This window comes from Melopsittacus undulatus, chromosome 7 (genome assembly GCF_012275295.1).
Source record: "Melopsittacus undulatus isolate bMelUnd1 chromosome 7, bMelUnd1.mat.Z, whole genome shotgun sequence".
Lineage (NCBI taxonomy): Eukaryota > Metazoa > Chordata > Aves > Psittaciformes > Psittaculidae > Melopsittacus > Melopsittacus undulatus.
In genome coordinates, this window is record NC_047533.1 from 71,246,651 (window position 1) to 71,268,496 (window position 21,846).

At 40.4% G+C, this 21,846-nt stretch overlaps 1 protein-coding gene across 1 annotated transcript in view; it reads right to left on the reverse strand.

The window, feature by feature from the left end:
- Positions 1 to 18,150, reverse strand: part of PRSS12 (serine protease 12) — a 35,803-nt gene extending 17,653 nt beyond the window's left edge. The window contains 9 exon segments of the mRNA XM_034064694.1: positions 1,017 to 1,213; positions 2,090 to 2,231; positions 2,869 to 3,047; positions 6,705 to 6,855; positions 8,570 to 8,606; positions 8,608 to 8,685; positions 8,687 to 8,750; positions 10,992 to 11,130; positions 17,655 to 18,150. Coding sequence (XP_033920585.1) covers positions 1,017 to 1,213; positions 2,090 to 2,231; positions 2,869 to 3,047; positions 6,705 to 6,855; positions 8,570 to 8,606; positions 8,608 to 8,685; positions 8,687 to 8,750; positions 10,992 to 11,130; positions 17,655 to 17,814 — 1,147 coding nt within the window. The 5' untranslated portion in view covers positions 17,815 to 18,150.
- Between the last annotated feature and the right edge of the window lie 3,696 nt (positions 18,151 to 21,846).

Below are 21,846 nucleotides of genomic sequence, written 5' to 3' on the forward strand. Positions count from 1 at the left end.
ACACAGAATGGAACTGTACTGCAACATAAAGGCATTCATGGATTGTGAGGGGTCTAAAGGTTATAGAGAAAAAGACTATAAAGAGGGGAAGACCAGAAAAGTACAAGTAGAAGTGCTGGTTGTTGTTACAACAGTTGGCAATGTCTCGCAGTGAATCCATGCCTTAGTTTGCAGCATAGACCTTCATTCAGTCTGCAGTTTCCAGACACTTTCAGGCACCCAGGCAGTGCAAATCCATTGCATTTCAGTAGAAGCTGTGGCTCTAACTTTTATCATTCTAAATTCAGAATCGACTAAAATATACTTGGGTAAACTGAAGACAATCAGCAATGGGTTTGTAAAAGGCTACCTGCTGACAAGCTACAAACTCTGTAGGTAGGAAGTTTTACAAATGAAACTTCTTAGAATCACTGAGCAACCCCTTGTTCTCCTGTACTTTGTACTGTGCATATCCTATGGCCAGAATCCGTGTTGAATTATTACACGTGGACTTGGGAATCTTTGGCATTCATTTGCATGTATTTTATTCGATAATGCCAGTATATAATTAGCCCACTCACCCAAGCACAATGTAAATGATAGGTTCCTTATTGCTATCTTTGAACTTACCCCTTTCTCCATACCTCTTTTTTCAGATTATTTGAATGTAAAGCAGATATATTACTGGTTTATATTCCTCAGTGCTAGTGTACGTCTCCAACTTTTGATAGTATGAGAGAGTTACTTACAACTTGGAGAGTGCTGAGTGAAATGAGGTATACCATTAGGAAGTGCTGAATAGGTCTAAAATCTAATGAATACTGAAATCTCTGGAATCTGACTTTGTTAGCTTACAAATTTGTGTTCATCTTTAATATTCTGGCTATGTTCCTCTAAACAAAGCTTGATTCGGGAGAAAAGTGAGCCTTTTTGACCTTCCCTTCTTTACACACATCTGCCAAATATTAACTTTGAGCATCTCAAATCTGCACCCACCACAATACTTATGCTGTGACTTTAACAAAGAGGTGCCTTACCGAGTGTGAGCTTATGGTTGTCATTGTCTGGATGGCAAATAAGTCTGACATCCTCGTGGTGGCTGCAGTCATGTTTTCCCCACTCTCTCCATGAGCATTGCAGGAGGTTTGTCTCCTTCCCTGAGCAGCTGACATCATCTAACCAGATGGGCCCAGAGCTTCCTTCTGAGTAGCTTTCTGGGGCACGTTTTCCATACCTGCATAACATATAGGTAACGTTTTGGTCCACAGTGATCAGATGAGAAGTCATCCTTAAGCACCAGAAAGAAAATACATTATCTCTGAGGAAATAAAGGTTTCTCGAGTAGTACCAGTAAATAGTTTAAACTGTGACAGAATAGGTTCACTCAGCATTACATTCAATGGGAGCACCGTGTTGCTTCCTTGGTGATGCCTTCTTTAAGAAACTACCATTACATTAATACAAACTTGTGAGTGTAACACCTCTGATTAAGGCCTCCCTCCAACCAAGCATATGGCTGAATCACTGACTTTTCAGACTTAAAGCATGTTCTTAGTATTATATACACACTTAAATGCCACAGTCTGAGCAAAATGAGACAAACTTTTCTTTTGAATGTGAGTTATTATAATCTGAAGGCAAGACGACAGTCATCTAGCAAGAGTGTGTCTGTAGCCACAGACAGTGAAGAGTGAATGCGTGAAACTCTAATGAGATCTCTTTAATTACTGTTCATCAAGGAAAGATTTTGGAGAATCAAGTTTTTACAGGCGAAATAGAACAGATCAGTTTTTCTCTATAACATATGCATATCGCTATAACATATGCATATACATGTAACATCTCAACTAAAAGGACGATTGGAAGGATATCAGTGAATCAAGACTGCTGAATCACAACCTCAGTTGAAGCTTTTTCTTCTACCTAAACTAAGGCCATAATACCTCTTTGAGGCTGAGGGAAGTAGGCTTTAAGGGATTTTAACTCAGTAGTTTCTATGAAGCACTCAGCTAATGTTAAAGAAACACTCTTGTATAATGCAGGGTTCATCTAAGTGTTTGTCATCATCACCAAGTCAAAGAGTCATACATCTAATATCAAGTAATCTTACTTAAATCCCAGCTGCCGGCAAACCACTTGTGTATTCAGCTCTGTCCACCCATCATCGCAGATTGTGCCCCACTGCCCAGTATAATAGACCTCCAGACGTCCCTCATGACTGCCTTTCCCACTTGCTAGTCTTAATGCACCATCTGTGTCATTAACAATTAAGGAAAAACAAAAACAAGAATCAGTTTTTCTTGGGTCCATTTATTGTTCTAAGCCAACATTAATAACATTGCATTTACTGCATGTGATCAGAATATTATACTGCATCTAGTGCTGACCACTAGGTGTCATTTAATGACAGGCTGAGACATGCCATAAAGCCAGTCAGCTGTGAAGTATTGCATAATGCAGTTGCTCAATTGCAAGAGAACTAACACAAGATACTGATCTCCTAAGCCCTTATTACATGCCAGGTCCACAGGAGTGGGCTCTGATTATGTGATTTTGCTTTGTAAACACCTTATATTTTTCTCTATATATTCTGTATTTCTCGTTGCTTTTATGCTGAAGTAACTGCCATTGGTAGATGTGATACACATTTAAGGCATGCCTCACATAGGAAGTGGTGGTTAGTGTATTACTGAGGAACCAAGGCTTTGTGCTGAATAATGAGGGGTTTGGTACTGTAAAATATCTATACCCCAGAATTCCCATAGTTGGCTCGTTCTGATACTGCCAGAACACGTTATCACTGTGGGATCAGCATCTTTCTAAATTCCCTTTCCAGAGCTCTGAACTCTGCATTTGTCACTGTTTTCCTGAGTGATTATTGGTAATTACCTGTGAGAGGTGTGCAGGAAACACCAGCATCTTCTTTGTGGTCACAGTTGTGTTCTCGCCAGGAGCTTTTTGGACACTGCTCTATGGACAGTTCATTTCCTGTGCACCGCACTTCATCCAGTAGCACGGGGCCTGAGCCTTCTCCAAAGTAAGCCTGGCTCCATGCCTTGGCAACACCCCTGTCAACATGTAAGGAACCCTCAAGAACAAGAAAGCTGACGAGACAGGATTCAGCAGGAAGAGCTGAATGTTACAAATCCAACCTCTAAAACAGCAAGGAAACTGCCTGAATACCTGTGTCAATGCAGGCTGCATTGTGGGATGCAGTGTTCCGTGGTTCCACAGTCACTTCAGTCTCAGCTGGGGCTACAGAGTGCACCTAAAGATACTGTTTCCAAACTTCCATGATTTCAACATGTTTAGAATATTAATTTCTGTTGTTTTGTATCTATGAGATTTTCCTTTTCTGTCCTTTTTGACTTTTTAAGCATAACTTTCATAAAAAGATTACTGATGTACATCTGGGGTACGAGGATTCTAATTTTAATTTTCATTTAATGTTTATATGTAGTAAAATAATCCAATATATTTTTTACAGTGACTTTCATCTGTTGTCCTTAAAGCACTCTAATCATATCTCAGATACCCAGCTGAGGCAGAGAGAAGTGATTGTTCCCAATCCAGTCATGGAAGAATCACAGCAGGGAGATCTCAAGTAACTTGACTGTCATAACTTGACAGTGAGTGGTAGCAACAAGAGCAGAAAGCAGACCAGTGGCCAGTCTTGTGTGTTACACTTGTTATGTCAGCATAGAGGATTTTGCACACAAAAATCTGTGTAAAATGCTCTACTGTTTCAGCATTACAGAAATTACAGTTTTTAAGACTTGATGATCTATCAGGATATTTCTAGTGCTATTTAAGATACCATGTCTTTCATATGTAAATGGTTTTTCACATGGTTTGTTTTCTTTCCAGTTTCTCTGTTCACATATCCAGCCAAGTTTTTACAGAAGTATTCTCAGTATCTGTTGTCTTTTACAACTTTTAAGATTAAAATATCTACCTAACTTTTTTTTACTATAATGAATTACCTATCTGAAGGGTTAGCTTAAAGTCATTAACGTACAGTTTGGATACAGGGTTCTGTACTACTTACTCATTTGCTTTAAAGAGTTCTCCACTACCAGCTGTATCTTATCACATAATGCCTAACAGGAATTGTATGTTCAGCTTATATTGGAAAGCATGACAGGTATTGACTATTTGTTTGAGATGTGATCATTCAGACTCTTAATAGGGCCTTTGCAACTGTGTGTCAGAGTAGTACAGCTGCTGTGAACTTATTTTGTTTTAAATGTAAGTTGGAGGTGTCCCACATTTTTAAGGCACTGACTCATTAATCCATGTATGGGTTTACATAGATGTGGATTTCATTTCTAGTGCTTTGTGTAAATATGTAACAATCCCTGTTCCCTTTTTTCTTCTTTTTAAGGAAAAGAATACTAAATTTACAATTGGCAATCATGCAAATTATTGATAAAGAGTAAATGGGTATGGTAAAAAAAACAGCAGAAATAAGAACCTTATGAAAGTTAAATTAGGATCAGGAAAAAGTTCTATAAAAAGGAAGGATGTGGAAATTCATGGTAGAGACTGTATAGATGATAGTGCTCAGTAAATAAAAGCACACAAGAAGGGTAGGTGAAATAACCTGTGTTTTATATTTTCCTTTTTTTTAAATCAATTTGGTTTTAATATTTCCAAGCTAATACTCTTAATCTTGAAAAGATACTGTTATTTTTCCAACTCTTCCTTTGATAACCAGATGCCTTCTTCAAATGATGGAGAACTTGGAAAATACCAGAAAGCAAGTCACCTTACCCAGTGGAGAGTTACAGTCTCCAATTGCTTCAAAGAAGCAGGTAAGCAAACCAACAATGTCCTCCAGCACTCAGCAGGAAACGTTTTAGCTAAACATGGTAGCTTCAGTCTCAAGTTAGTACCTTATTCTTGAGAGAGGTTTTTAGGTATTACCTTTTCTTCCGCATGATTTTCCTAATCCCAAGTAACACACTGACATGTCTGGCACTGATATTTTTTCTTTCATCAATGTCAAGAAGAATTTGAAACAAAAAATTGGAATTTACTAAAAAAGGAAAAGTTCAAAGGGTGTGGGAAGCTACTTCCTGAGATGCTTACTTTTAGTTGGAAGCACATTCCAGACTGATTAACAGTATGTAAGTTTCAATTACTATTATTGCTTCATAAGTGGTCTGCAGCCACTGTTGGTAACAGTTCTGTTTCACATAGTGAGCATATTTGTCAAGACATGTCTGTTACTTGACAAATTTCTATACAGTATTTCAAAAACCTTAGCACCATCTCAATACTATTTATTTACTCAGAAAAACAAATCAAACTAGAAACTTCTCAGAACAGCAGTTCATGAACATGAAATATAAGGAATCAGGTATTTTATAAGCAAGGAGGCACGTTAAGAACATGATGTTTGTCATTAGTATACAGAAATGTAAAGCATAGCTTAGTAAATCACCAAACTTATTAATAGTGGCCCAACTCAGAAGTAGAAAAAGGCAATAAGATGATTAGACTTCCTCTTTGGTATTCCCAATTGAAAATGTACAGGAATATAGAATTATAGTATAAAATAAACCAGGGGATATAGAAATATAGTATAAAATAAAGCAGAGGAAAATGAAAATCTGGTGTCAGAGGAGCATGTAGATTCCCACATAGCTCACCAGGAGATGTAGGAACTTTGGAGTACTGCACTGTACTCGTCCTTTTGAGCTAATCTGGATGGCATCAGCAGTCCAAGGCCTCACTGGGCACGTTACAAAATAAATACACTCTAAGGGCCACCATCTAATACCACTAAACTTCCTACCTTCAGTGCCACTTCTTTTAATTCATCATAATCCCAGCAGCAACAGAAGAGTTCTGTTCCAGTCTCCTTTGCACTTACCTGCTTTGTTCTCCTCCAGTCTGTCTCAGATATAATTCCCTTGTCATCCTTAGGATACATCTTAGTATCTTGCTCCTAGTTCCTTCCCTCTTCAACCCATGTGGCATGTCATCCCAATAGTCACTATCTCATACCTTTCTGATACAGCAGTTCTCCTCTTTGCCTCCCACTTCTAAAGCATCTTTCCTCAAATACTGAATACTTATCTTCTGTGTGGTATCAAAATCACCCCTGGAGGGTGACCTTTTTCCTTGCTCCCCAGAGAGGAGCAAGAAAATCCTGCTCAGCTGCTATGACTCTATCATGGACCATGCAAATGCTGATAAGTTCTAACTGTCAAACGTTCAAATTGATCTCTATTCAGTATGTGCAAAGTGACAATCTTCAGAGACTTGTGACTTATGCAAATCTTGAGAGATCCTCACAGGCATGCCAAAAAGCATATCCTTTCTGTCAAAGCAGTGCTCTTACTCCAAAGCAAGGAGTTTAGACTTGAGTAAAATGCATGTAAGGATTTTAATAATCAAAGGAACTTGCTTTTTTTCCCCTACTATATTTACTGAAACTAGTGCGTTTTCACTAAGTTAGCATTTATTCTCAGACACATCTTTTGTCTGATTTACAGACAAATTGCCCCTGATTGATACTAAAAAATGTCTCCTATAAATCAGAGCTCCAGGGAACTGAAAGTAATGGTGCCGTGCCTGAACCTTCTGTATATAAACCTAGTTACTGCTTCAAAGTATTAGTGCAATTCTAAAGGAGCATCTTTTGACAACTCCAAGCTGAGTATTTGACTAACTCTCCTGCGTTGCTGCTGGAGGAGAAAATGTGTAATAAAACAAACCCAAGGCCAAGCTGCCGACAGACGACTTCAGCATCTGCATCATCCCACTGATCATCACAGACAGTCCCCCACTGGCCAGCATGATAGACTTCTACTCTTCCTTCATGAGTGTTGTTCCCACCAGCCAGTCGGATTGGAGTAAAGACAGGGGCTATGATCAAACACAGAATATAGAAAATGGTTATATCTTCCCCAAAATGTTATCCTGATAGTAAAGAAAAAAGAACACTTAATGGTTTCTCTGACATCCCTCAAGAACCACACTTTTTGTGTTAGATGGAAAACCTGAAAAGAAAACAGAGTTTTCCTAGTGCCATTCTTCAGTAGCTGAAGAATATTGCAGTTACAGACAAGTAACCATACTGATCTTGAGTTACTTAAGAGTAAGAATGTTCATAGGTACTTAGGGCTGTAAGGCCAAATACTACAATCAATCAGTTACACCTGCATTTCTACCAGTATGAGCAAAATTGGCTCTGTATAAGCTTGGTCCCAGAGGGTAAAATCTGAAGTTCGAGAGTCCCAAATTCTTTCATTACCACAGAAGTAGAAATTCATCCTCATGTTTTCTCATTTCTGTGGTAATTCCAGTCAGAGCAGTGAAATCTCACTGACTGTGGAGTCTCACTTCAATTTATTCCCTTCCTGTTTCTGAGATACGGTTTTTCTTTTGGTCTTTTCAAACCCTTAGCCCTTTTCTGGTCCAGCAAGAAATTGTCTTGAAAGCATCACTTCTGCATAAAGTTATAATAATGTAACAGCTTAAAACCATATGGAAAATCATTGCTATATTACTTAAAAAGGTCATTTTAAAGTTTCATCATTTCTAACATCTAGCAAAACCTTTAAAACACAAAAGCATCATCTAATCTGCTGTAACTTGGGATCAGTTTAATTCATTTCTGATATCCTGGACTCTACATTACTTGATAAACTTTCTTTCAGCATTAAGGAAACAGACAACAGTCCTTTCATAAATTTACCTAAGCAAAACAAAGTTTTCTGATGAAAATGTCCATAAACGGAAGGAAAACCTTATCATCTAAAAATATAATTCGCAAATGTACAGTTTTCAGTGTCTTTAAGCAAAACTATCCCTCTTGCTTTGGTCCTTCAACTCGTCTGCTACTTTAAAGATTCTCCTGTCCCTCTGCACCATAGTTTTCTCAATGAAGACCATAATGTTTTTTTAGGAGTCATTTATCAAAATATTCCTCATGAACAGTGGAGCTTTAGGACAAAAATGCATCTGCCTTGGGCATTAAGTAAGGAAATATAAATAGGAGAGGAAAGGCAGCACAGAACTGACTGTGGCCATCGATGCTTTAGATACAGGAGAAGAAACTGGCATTACCAGCTCCACAGCACTGCCAGCGTAGCCTTCCTCAGGGGTAGCAGTATCTTAAATCTGATGGCATGATTACCTGCTTAGTTGCTGGTTAACATATTGATTAAAATAATCTGGCCTCACTGTTCAAGAAAAGCTAACAAATGTAGCTTATGTAGCTATCAAAGACACCCTCTGGGTAAATAAATGAATAACTTTTTTAAGTTAAATAAAGAAGATGTGGGGGGGGAAATTCCTACTTTTACAGTAGAAGATTCTTGCTGCTTCACCCTTTCTTCCAGCCAAATCTCAAAGCAACAATTTGCTTGTTGACTATGGGAAGGTAAAAAGCAGTTCAGCTAGTTGAGGCTTGCACAGCATAGAGGGATTTGAAGCAGTTAATGATGCAATGATACAATCTGTTTCATTTCCTGTTCCAAGAAGTCTTAATAGTTTTTTCTAATTTAATAATAAGTAATTACTGCTACTTCTATTTAAATAAAGTAAGGAGGTAACCAAACCATAAGGCTTTTATTACCCAGGGAAGAGCTACATGTGACAGCAGCTGCCATCTTTTTGAGGACATGTTCCATCATGCCAGATGTCTTTCTCACATAACAATATGTTTTCTTCATCACCACGACAACGCACATTCATTCCAGTAAACGGGAGTAAGGCCCAGTCCAGAAAATGGTACATGTTTTGCTGTACCTTTTTCACTGTAAGACAAATAACCAGGATAGGACATTAGAGTGGGAGGAGTGGAAGTGGAACAGTTTCTCATCTATAAATCCTGGAGAAGAAAAAGCTTTCTTTAGCAGTATAAACTCACCATCCTTTCATACAGTTCAACATTGTCTTCTGCACAAAGAAAAGTAACAGATGTGACCCAGTTCTCACTATTTTAGTTGTGGTATATTTGAATACAATGGCCTGTGTTGCTGCAGGTGAATCAGCACAGTTGAATCTATAGTACCACCCCACTGCAGTTGCCAGGAGAGGTAATGCTAACACTTTGACCTATTCCCTTTGACGCTTATCTTCGCATTTGCTCCATTAAAACATACCACTGCTCTGCCCATACACATGTCATATAATACAGTTGTGACCATGGGGCGTTGAAACCACCTCACGCTCCATTACATCAGGATGTAATGTCCATTATTCTCTATTCAGCCATTCCCATCCAGAATAGTTATAAACAGCTTCCTTTTCCTTCCCATACTGAACCTACAGTGATAATCATTCAACCATCTTTTCTTCCATATAATGCCAAATTAAAAAGTTCAATTTCATTAACAAGATGAAATTAAAACTAAAGTCCAAATATTTTAAAAGCAAATGAATAGATGGAAGCACCTGAAAGACACCAATAACACCTAGTGAGTTTAGCCTTGTTTGATATAGATCTGAATTCCTGCGAAGCACTCATGGTAACAGAAACTTCAGCTGATGTGTGCTTGTGGGTTTTTGGCCTTCGATTGAGATTTAAGCCATTTCTATTGGAAAGGACCAAACCATTCACCTTTATCACTGAACTACTTTTGCTAATAGTGGTGGTGTTCAACTGAAATGTTTAGGATATGGAAGGCAAAGAACTTACATAAAAATGAGGAACGAAACACTGCACGTAAGACAGCTGAAGTCCATAAGCAAAATCACAGCTTCCAGATGGCTGGACTTTTATCTCATCTAATCCTCAGTATTTTTATACATTGGCATGGTGTGTCCATACTGAACATTATAAAGCAGTTTAGATTTAGTTCTGGCTAGCAGTCTTAAACAGTAGAATAATCCATTAGGAATCTAACAGTACAAGTATGCTATAAATGCCCCTTACTGCTTGTAGCAGACAAAATGACTCCTTTGGTATGCGACTGAAAGAAACATTAGAAAGGCAATGAAGCCAGTGATATTTTGTGGCTTATTGAGAAAGTGCAAACTGAATGAGGTGTTAAGGGGGGGGATATTCAAATGATTGGTTGCTAACCTGAATTCATTATTTTAGAAGCTGAGATTGAATTTTATTTATTAAAGTGCCTTTTGGCACAGGGTATTTTCTTCCTGACCTCAGTTTTATCTACTACTACAACTGCAGTATCACTATAGGCATTATCTAGAGTTTAATGACTAATTATGTTATAGGGTCCTGTTCCAAGAGCAGTGGGAAGTAGTGGTCAATGAGGACAATGCAGGGACTTTCAACCTGCATTGTACTTTCATTTTGTAATTTGTCCTTTTATATTAACTTTATATGTACAGTATTACTTTAACTCTGTAAAACGCTTGCCACAGAAATGTAAAGCTACAAAACTTGTCTGGTTTTGGGGGGTTTTGTTGTGAGTGTACAACTCTGACAGTAAACCACACAGATTATCTGACTAGATGAAGACGTGCCTAACAAAACATCGTGTATTGTCCAGAAACCTAGGATGAGTCCCAGATGTTTTTTGGCAGGGTGGAATGAATGCCAAGCTCTCATCATAGGAATTTTCCTATGATTAGGAGCCCATATAGAGTCTAATTCTGGACACATTTACATTATTATAGATTCAGTAACCTCACTGGAGCTGTTCTTAATGACACTTCCATAAGTGAGATCAGATCAGACCGCATATTTCTCCCCGTGTGGACATCTCCTGAAGGTCTAATAAAGTAGCTTTTGTTTGCAAAGCTTTTCTGGTCTGTTCACACTTCTCACTTGGAGAATTTCTAGCCTGGTCTGCTCCCCTCCAGATCCCACATGCAGCTTTCAAATGAAACACCAATTCTCCATCTCTTTAAAGTACAATGCAATTGAAGGAAGTGAAGGATTCTGTGCAGAACAACTTCAGCATTCAACAACTTTAAGCAGAAAAAACAATCACCAAACACAAAGAGCCCTCAGGATTTGCAAAATAGATTGTCCTTTATACTGAAACATCATTAAAGTAAATTGACTGATTTTTACTCAAACTTACCCAAGTGCAAGTTGTCGACATACGACTGTTGCATCGTCATTGTCCCAATGGCTCCCACAGACTGTTCCCCAGATTCCATTCAAATAAACCTCCACTGTGCCTTCAAACTCATTCTTGCCACCCCGGAGTCTCACTGTCCCTAGTTAAAAATAACCCATTAAATAAGATCCTGCAACATACTCTGTTGCTCTGTTAATGTATCCCATACAAAAGACTGGAACCTCATTTTCCCTTTGTTCTATGTGTTACCATCTTTGTGCTCTTTAAGCGAGCTGCTTCTGAGAAGCACTCTGGCACATCGAGTATTCCTATACAGTGATATACAAAAGGAGGTAACATTTTTTACATGAGGAAAACATTTTCCTTCTTACACTGAAATTACATCAGATTTCTGATCCTTCTGATGCTACAACTTAAAGATGTAACAAAAAAGTATGTATAGACTACACAGAATCACTTAAATGTGGTTACCTCTACCCAAATGAGCAGTAAGTATATATATATATAGGAGTGCCATACATTCTATCTTCCACATAATTCCATCCAATTTAAGGGAATCAGAAAACAACCACATGGGTTGCATAGCTTTTGGTCTGACCAGTGTAACGTTTATGCATGTCATGAATGTCAGCAGTTTATTTTAGCTAAAGAATGCATTTGTCCATACGTGTTCTCAGACAGAAAAACACTGCATGTGGTTTCACTAATTCATGAGAGATCTTACCAAATTCAGGTTAGCTTCTTGAGAGCTACAGAATTCCAAGAAAATGAGCAGATTTTGCATTTGTTACTACAGTAGTTTTACTTCAGATGCCAGACGGATCTGCTGATGGAGCTAGCCAAGTACCACTGGTAAAGGTATAAAAGAGCTGGTCATAGGTAGAACTGTACAGAAGCAGAACAGAGTCATAACAGCAGGAAATTCTACAATAATACCTTTCATTAATGTATCAAACATTGCCTAATTGCATGCTTTAGTATTGCCAGAAATCTCAGTTAATCCATCTGCCTCTGTTCTGTGATCTACTTAAGATCAGAAGCTACACCATCATCATTCAGGTTGCAGGGATTTTAGCAATGGGAGAAGACAACTAATTTTGTGCCTGCATTTCATTGTATAGGTGTACACATACGTGTAAAGAATGATGATGATGATGATGATGATGATGATGATGATGATAGGTAGATTCACTTTTTCTTCTCTGCTTTCACTCAGATTGTGTCCTGGTTTTAATTTAGTTCAGTATGTTTTATAAAATCAGAAAGCCAAATGATTGCCAAATAACTCAAATTCATTAACCTCAAACTTAGTTTCAGGTTCCTTTTTGCCTCCTATTTACTTTCTCAGCAGTAACACACTGTGCAGTAAATGATGAACAACATTTATTCAACTCATATGACAGAGTGACCTGTCATTCTGGATACAGGATTATCACTAGTGTAGACATGTTATGCATTGTTTATCTGCCTTTATCATTTTTATCTGTGTTTTTGCTGTCACAGACAGTCTGGAATTCTGTTTATTTCTGCTCTTCAGCTGACTTTTGTATAGACTATTATTTTCACTTGAAACATCAGCTGCAGTCATAGTAAAGAGATTCCTGATATACCAAAAAGCAATTTTAAAGATGTCATCTCCAAAAATAAGTTGATTTTTGTACCCAATGCTTTACAGTCCTCTATGACACCTACTGAAATCAATACACTGTATTTCCTGAATACACATTACACAATATTTCTATTCAAATTATTGAATAAGGGAGTCCTTGAAGAATAAAATCCTCTTATCTAATATCTCAACAAAATATTTGTTTGCTTTTTTCCTGTAGATTTCCAGCTGTGCATAGGAGCACACATGCTTTATGAAGGGCAGTAGCATTCATAACCAACCGTTGTTCATCTCACAAGAAAACAGGATCAAGAACCAGCTTCTGTCATATAGAAAACACGTTACTGCTAAAGGATCAAGAACCAGCTTCTGTCATATAGAAAACACGTTACTGCTAAAGGATCAAGAACCAGCTTCTGTCATATAGAAAACACGTTACTGCTAAAGAAAAGCAGTAAGTAAAACCATGGCTGAATTGCAAATAGAATGGAATTCCCTTCCACTTCTGCTCTACATGTAAGTGATGCAGCAGTGGAGTTCACAGTGTTGGCTAAATGTCTGCCAGTAGTTTCTTCATAAACACCTGTTTCCAAAGGTTTGTGATTTGGCTAAGTGTAGATTTGGAAAAGGGGGATCAGACGTAGAAGCTCTATGTGCTTTCACCCCTGAAATTGCAGATTTAAGGCAAAGCACAATAAATACTTTAAATTTTGGAAATCTGTAAAAACAACAAATATTTTAATTTCTGCTTCTGTTTCCAAGGTGTTTCAATGTCGGATAGTGCCACAGAAAGGCCCTGGGCTGATTGTTCATCTCTGTTGCCCTGGAGTCAATTAGGTAAGTCCAAAGTGACATAAAGTGCTTTGGTCTCCTACTGACACATGCTGTATATATACATCCTGTAACCACACTTGTAACTCACAGTATTTCAGAATGCTGTTGGATGATTCATAATACATGTAAAAGAGTCTATCCCATGTTTCAGAATGAAACTAATTCATCAGTTTGCATGAGGTACTTGTAAAAAGCTATCTGTAGTACAAGTCAAATCTAGCACCAGTTTAAATCAATGGCAATTCTTCTTTCCTTCCAGGATCAAGCCTGGCTAAAGTCAAAGATATTTGTCTTGTTGATGAAAAACTATGCAAATCAGCAAAACTATGGATGATGCTCACTGTGATAAGTGAATGCTGTTGTCCATCATTTTGCTGAGCACTACTCTTAGTCTAAAACTATATTTTCTCCTGGTATTCTAACCTTGAAAAAAAGGATGTGTCCATCAGAACTACTGTTTAAAGAACTATCTTGAGAACTTCAGCAGAGCGCTGTATTGCATACTCAAGGATCCTTACATTAGAAGTTTCATAAATATTCTATATATTGAGAGTGCTGAATTGGCTCCTCTGCAGAGTGAAGATTCATAATGCCAACGATCAGTGGTTTAAGTCTCTGAAAAAATAAATGGAAGTGTAATGGAAGTGTAGCAGGCTCTAAAGATCTGCCATTGTCTTATGCTGGTACAAAGCTGTAGCAAATGAGGGGTCTTATGCTGTGCAGCTGTAATAAGGAATGGTTTCAGGAGGACTGCCTTCTTTGAAGGGAAATATAGACATTCCTGTCCATTTTTTTCATCTTCTTTTTATCTTTAACCCTATGCTCTTAAAAAAACAAAGCCCCAAAAAGACCTTCCATTCAACTGCCCTGGACTACAGTGTAACACAGAGGAAAATCTAGCGGTTTAGACTATAAGCCTGAGGCTTGATTCTTCACTCACAGTTTAGTAAAGCACCATTTGATAAGTATTAGTGGAATTACCCTGTGATAAAAGCAATTTAAATGGAAAGACTACACTCTGGCCGTTCTGGAGATGTGGATGTTATCTCTGGTTCTGATTATTAGGGTGACCTCTGTCAGAGACATGTACCCTTTCTTCTGTTGTTTCGCCTTTGTAAAATACAAAAGAAATAGTTAACCCCCTTGACTCAAAGAAGTTTAAGTTGGATATGTAACAACATAGCATAAACAGCATAGCATGCAGAATACTGTAGTTACATGCTACATAAACATTATGGGGAGTGTTTGCTTCTAGGTATTGAGGTAGGCCTCTTTTTTGAAGCATGAGTACATTACAGGTAAGTTGTTAATAGCAGTAACTAAAATACTACACTTTGCTGGACTTCTGTTGGCTTTGTGTACAGAATACTTTCAGACTCATTTATTTTCCTCTATGATTTCCTTGGCTAATCGATGATATTTTTATATGTATGTTGGTACTTGGTTTACTTGCTTCCAAGGCATGAATAAATTATATTACCCAGATGTCCTCTCATTTGAGAAGGAAGGAAAAGAAACACCAAAATCAATTATTTAAACTATAAAACAGATTTTAGACTGGTACCACACAGTATAATTATAAAGGTGCTTGTATTATTATCATTATCATCATCATCATTTGCCAGTAATATTTAAATATAAAGCAGTTTAATAAATACACATGCACTAAGTTTAGCCAGTCAACTTTGCAGGTAAGTCATTAATATGTAAGCTAGAAATCCAGATTTACAGTTAAGGCTTTGAACGTGGTATTGTATTTAGTCATTGCAGGTGCTGAATAACTGAGCATGGGTTCCTTAGGACATGTACTAAAGCAGTAGATGCAGTGAGTTTATCTCTGAATAGTCTGTCCTTCTCCAGCTATAAACTGCATCACAGCATTGCCTTACTTGCATTTCTTTGCTTCTTGTAACGAAGGAACACATACTTCCATGACGAATACTACAATAATGTTCACTATTTCTGGGCAGATGGCTTAATTTATTCTCCATGTTCCACCTCAAGCCATCTCACACACTAATACTTTCATATTACCTCCATGAAGGCTTTAGGACAGATGTTTGCTCTGTTGATGTCACTGAGAATTTACCACTGAGTCCAGTAGGACCAGACAACCTTTCAAAAAGGAAGTATTCTCTACTGTTCAGTAGCAACATCCTACCCTTAACAGGGGCTAACCTGGATTTCCTTTTTCTGGGGGAAAAAAGCATCATTCTGAAAAGACTAAAGAACATGGCTATAACCCAAACCATGTAGTACTTGTTGGTGGTTCTTTTACTTAAACCACATTTGTGCTGAAGTCACAGGGGATTCTGGAATTTAGTAAGTGCAGTCCTGGGTTCTTAGCAATAAAATGCTGTGTTCTTCTTCACTGTAACATGTTAGACCAAGTCCTCACGAAGTATTTTTAGGAACCAGACTGAAGAATTCTGAAAACAAAAGCTATATATATATGATGGGCTGAAATCCAAGAAGCAACTGTGGGATCCCTTTCCCAAACTGAGATGAGTTAAAGGGTGTGAAGGCTTCTAGATTTGTTTTTCATCTGTCTCCAGTTATCCATTTTCTCCTGCCTGGCATCAGCTGCCTGGTAGTCCTCCCAGGAAAACATCTGTAATGCTTCTATCTTCTTGAATGAATACAACATTTGACTTGGAAGCATAAATGATCAATATGGAGGCACCTTAATGCTTCCCTATGCTCTTTATGTGGTATTTTTATACCATTATGTATTATTATCACCTTGGTCAAATTATCAGCTTTTTTTCACACACCTTCTAGGACTGCTGTTGGAATAGAAAGATAACAACCCTCTTCAGATATCTGAAAGTAAATTAGTTAAAAAAACAACCCTGAAAACTTCCACAAGAACAAAATGATGGATATCAATGATCAACTTCCTTGCTGACCTTACAAGAGATGTAAAAGGAAGGGCAACAAAGAAGAGAATTTGCAAAAATTCTTCCTTATTTTTAGTAAAGCTAGAGATAAGACATAATTCTTACGTAGGTAGGAGATAATACCAGAACAATGCAGGGAGAAAATCACAGAATAGAATCATAGAATAGTTTGGATTGGAAGGAACTCCCTGGCAATGAGCAGGGACATCTTCAACTAGATCAGGTTGCCCAGACCCACATCCAGCCTGGCCTTCAAGTGTCTTCAGGGATGGTGCTTCCACCATCTCTCTGTGTGACCTGGGCCACTATTTTACCCCCCTCGTTGTAAAGAATTCTTTCCTCACACCCAGCCTGAGTCTCCCCACTTCTAGTTTAAAACCACCACCCCCTTGTCCTGTTGCAACAGGCCCTGACAAAGTCTTTCCCCATAAGAACTGAAGACCTCAGTAAGGTCTCCCTGGAATCTTCTCCAAGCTGAACAATGCCAGTTCTCAGGCGTTTCTCATAGGAGAGGTGTTTCATCCTTCTGATCATTTCTGTGGCCCCCTTCCCTGTACCAAGGACTCCATAGCCGGATGCAGTACTCTTAAGTGGGGTACCAGATTCAAATGTGAAGTCATTCCAAACCAGACTGTACAGAAACATAGTCTATATTTAACACCAACGGTGGTAGCTAAAGGGCTGAATATTGAAATTGCTGTCCAGACCTTAAGCACTGAAAATTTCCACTGAAGTCACCGGCAGTTTAGCTGGGGGCAGGGGGAGGCAGGTCTCTTGACAGGGTCACAGATGTCCTTAGGCACCAGCGCTAACTTGCAATCCCCACTATCCCAAGATGGGGAAAGGGGGATAGGGGGAGAAAGAAAGAGATGCAATGGGAAGCAGTTTGCCTTTAGAGCACAAGCATCCTTTTGCTTTCCCTTCTGCCACTGGGCTTCTGGAGACCCAAGTGCTTCCTGCAGAAGTGTGTCCGATTACAAAACGGGGAATGACAGCCTTTGCTAACTGCGCCTAATGAATACTTTAAGCACAGCTTAACTCGATTTACCTAGTATTAAAATAGCGTCAGACTAACCCAGGTCGGACCTTCGTCCCTCGGCTGCGTTTACTGATGTAAAAGTTCAAACGCTCCTCTCAGAACAGCGTTTGCTGTCACTGTGGCAAGAGGTGTCTGTTCTGTTACCTGTTCCAACGACGGGGAACCGGCACTGTGAGCACACCACCGCCCTGCTAACGCTCTCCTTCCCCAGCAGCCGGGCGTCCGCTCCGCTACCACCCCACACCCGACGGCAGCGCTCCCTTACCCCCCCTCCGGCTCACCTTGCTCGCAGTCAGCGCGGCCGAGCTCCGCCGGGCCTTGGCCCCCCCCGGGGGGCTGCGGGTTGCGGATGGCCGGGGGGCTGGCGGAGCCCTGCCCCAGCTCGAGGGCTCCGGGGACCGTCCCTATCACCAGCGCCGCCACAAAGCCGACGAACATCATGGTGCCAGCCCCGCCGGCTCGGGTCCATCTCCCCCTCTCATCACGCCCGGGATACGGGGGGGGGAAGGCGGGGCCTCGGCGTCCCGTTGATCACACACTCCGCACACCCCTGTGGCCCTCCCCTCGGCAGAGCTGTGTGCGGGGGCAGGGCGAGCGGCCCCAGCAGCCCCAGTAGCCCCAGCAGCAGCAGCAGTAGCGGCGGTGTCTGCGCTATCAGCCGCAGCTCTTCAGGGCAGCATCCACTCCGGCAGCCCCAGCAGGGCGTGGGAAGGGACCGCGGATGGACCGCACCATCCGCGCTCCGGCAGTCCGGCCTCCGCCGCTCTCTGCTTCCTGCCAGTCCCGGGCGCCTCTGCCCCCGTCAACCTCCCTGCGTCTTCCTCGGCCACCCATTGGGTTCATCGCTGCCCAGGCTCCTCCCCACCCCGCTTCTGTCGCGCACTCGGGGCTCCCCTACCAGCCGCCTGTTCTCTGCCCTCGATTCTCCCCCAGGCTGTGCACCCCCAACCCCTCCGACAGCCGCACAAAAGAGAAGGAGCTCGGGCAGGCAAAGCCTTGGCCAGGGGCAGGGATGCGCAGCCCCGGGGAAAGGGGGACAGAACTGAGGGCCGCGGCGGCTGGGGAGGCAGGGGATGGAGAGAGAGCACCAGTCTGCAGGAAACAAAGAGACTGGAAACAGATGCTGCGAAGAGAAATGTCTTCGAGTTTAGCTTTATAGCCAGCCCCGTGTGCTCTGAATAGTCATCTGCTTATTCCCAACGCTGAGGGTTGTGACTAAGGGACCTGAGCATCTCCGGTTTTCTCTTTCTACCAGCATGGCTGTCAGTCAGTTTTGCTTCTTTGTCTCATATTATTCAGTTGTTAGCTTGGGTCAGTTGTTATTTTATACTTTACCACTTTTTTTAATCTCTGTTTTTCATATTTGTAAAGTTTCACCTTGTCTTACAGAGTGCACAACCTTTATTGGGCAGTTTGTTTGTAGTGTGCACCTGTAAATTCACCTCTATAGGATCCTTTGTTGTGTTTGTTTGGGGTTTTTTTTCCCTCTTATATTTTTCGGCTGAGAAGTGTTAATCTGGTTGCTGGGTGAGCACATCAGTATTCCCATAACCTTGTAGAGTCTAAGAGAAAGAGTGAATGTGCTTTCTGCTTTCCTGCAGGATCCCATGTATCTCCAGTAAATGGTGGCCTTGCTTTAACAGCCTCCAAGCTGTTCAAAAGGTGCAAAACTCAACTTCAAATTTAAGCTTTTGTTTCTAGGAACAAAAGAACTACGGGGCTAAGGAAAAGGAGGTCCTACAGTGTTTGGTATTACCTATATTCATTTCAGCTCTGCTCATCTGTGATTAATACTTTATTGCAACATTGCAGTTGTTAGTTTAATCACAAGGTTACAGAATATTCTGCCGAGGTTTCTACAGCAAGGTGGTAACTGCTGTCACTGGTGTATGTTGCACTGTTTTGTTGTTCTTTCTGAGGTTCCTTCTAGGGATATGTATATGCATTAGTTTAGAAGCTGTCAGGACTGGCAAGAGTCTAACTTCTCTTCAAAATACTTGTATATATACAAGATATTAACCTGCAGGTGACTCATTATGGCCATTTTTAAATTGTCTGAAGATCTGTTGCTGTCAGGACAAGCTGGTTGGTTTTATCCCTTGAAGGGACCAGTTAAAAGCATGCTAAGCCTGGGCAGTTAAGGCAGATGAAAAGAACAGATGAATATGATGAGTTTCACAAGATGCTTCAGGCAAAGCTTGAGCCTGGTACTCAACATACATTCAGATTTCATGTGCCTCCCCTAGGTGTGTGAGCCATATATACAGTGAACTTTCTTTGCCCATGTAGGGTAGAGGTGTTTGCATTGCGGTTGCAAAGGGGTACTAAGCAGGAGGATGTGAGGAAAACAAGTGGGGTTACAGAGGGAAAAAGGTTTGGAAGTAACTAGATTTATTAAAGAAGCATCAAGAACAGAAAAGCAATTGTCTAATGATTCCCTCCCAAGATGAGGGTTTAGGTTTAGTTGAATGATCCACATATCCAGATTCACTCTTGAACATTTTATTATGATTGTTATTTATCATGTAAGGAGAATGAACTTTAGTTTGTTTTAATAACTGTAAGCTAGCTTTCACTGTGATGTTAGGTCTGTTACTGCTATGTGAAATCATGCTTATGTTTGAATTTACAAATTAGGGACTTGTCCAGCTTCCATTAAAACATTGATAATAGTTTCAGTTTTCACACAGCCCTTTTCTAAGAAATACTGAAACTGATGCAGTTTTCTTTTCCAGGATGCAGGCTTTGCACTTTGGTTGCAGCTTCTGTCTTGGCTAAAGCATTTATGAGAGTCTCTCCCATATGGTTTCTCTTGTGTTTGAGCTGTATATGAATATGTGAGCTCATATTGCAGCTTGTCCTTTGGCTGGGGCACTTACAAGTGCCACATTTAAAGTCAATCTCATCTGCTTGACTACTTTTATTACACTTGCAGGAAACTCATTATCTGTGTGACCCTTGGTCTCAGAGGATCTGGGCTTGTCTTGTTTTTTTCTAGACTAGTAGAGACAATAATACTGGACTAATAAGATAATAAGATGACATTACAGTGGGTGAACTGACTCCAGCTGATGTACATAGCAATTCTCCCTTTTGCAAAATAGTTTCAATACTTAATCTTAGTATTTAGTTTGTATCTCTTACCTATTAATAGCAGTCCCATGTTCATTGTTCCAAGCTCATGGAACAATGCTCATGACCAAGGTTAGCAATCTGTGCTGTGTACCTTGACAGCTTCTGCAAGAGCAGTTGTAGAAAATCATCTGCTAGAATAGGTCTTAACTCGTGTACAGTTCCACAGGGTTAGCTGCTTCTCTCCTGATATTTGACAGACCCAATACCAAAGAATCTTAAATACTTCATACGTATGAACTGATCTGACCACTCCAACACACACCCTGCCCCCCAGACATACACTGTATTTCTATGCATAGATTCATCAGGTTACCAAAGAAATGGAAGCTATCAGGAGAACTGGCTACCCTGGATTTGGAGAAGGCTGAAGTTCTCAATGACTTCTTTGCTTCAGTCTTCACCAGCAGGTGCTTTGACCACACCACCCAAGTCTTGGAAAGCAGACTGTGAGAATGAAGACCTTAGGCCCACTATAGAAGAGAATCGAGTTTGAGATCATCTTAAGAACCTCAGTATGCACAAGTCCATGGGATCTGGTGAAATCCATCCATGGGTCCTGAAGGAGCTGGCGAGTGAAGTTGCTAAGCCACTGGCCATCATATTTGAAAAACCATGGCAGACAGGTGAAGTTCCTCTAAATTGGAGAGACATCAATTTGATAGGTGGATAAAGAACTGGCTGGATGGCTGCATGCAAAGAGTTGTGGTCAATGGCTCAATGTCCGGCTGGAGACCAGTAACAAGTGGTGTCCCATACGGATCAGTGTTGGGACCGGTCTTGTTTAACATCTTTGTCAGTGACATGGACAGTGGGATTGAGTGTGCCCTCAGCAAGTTTGCCGATGACACCAAGCTGTGTGGTTCTGTTGATACGCTGGAGGGAAGGAATGTCATCCAGAGGGAGCCTGACACACTTGTGAGGTGGGCTGATGCCAACCTCATGAAGTTTAACCATGTCAAGTGCAAGGTCCTACACTTGGGTCGGAGCAATCCCAGGCACAGCTACAGGTTGGGCAGAGAAGAGATTCAGAGCAGCCCAAAGAGAAGGACTTGGGGGTGTTGATCAATGAGAAAATGAACATGAGCCAGCTTCAGTGTGTGCTTACAGCCCAGAAAGCAACCGTATCCTGGGCTGCATCAAAAGGAGCGTGACCAGCAGGTCAAAGGAGGTGATCCTGCCCCTCTACTCTGCTCTTGTGAGACCTCACTTGGAGTATTGTGTGCAGTTCTGGTGCCCTCAACATAAAAAGGACATGGAACTGTTAGAACAAGTCCAGAGTAGGTCCAAGAGGATGATCAGGGGCTGGAGCACCTCCTGTATGAAGACAGGATGAGAAAG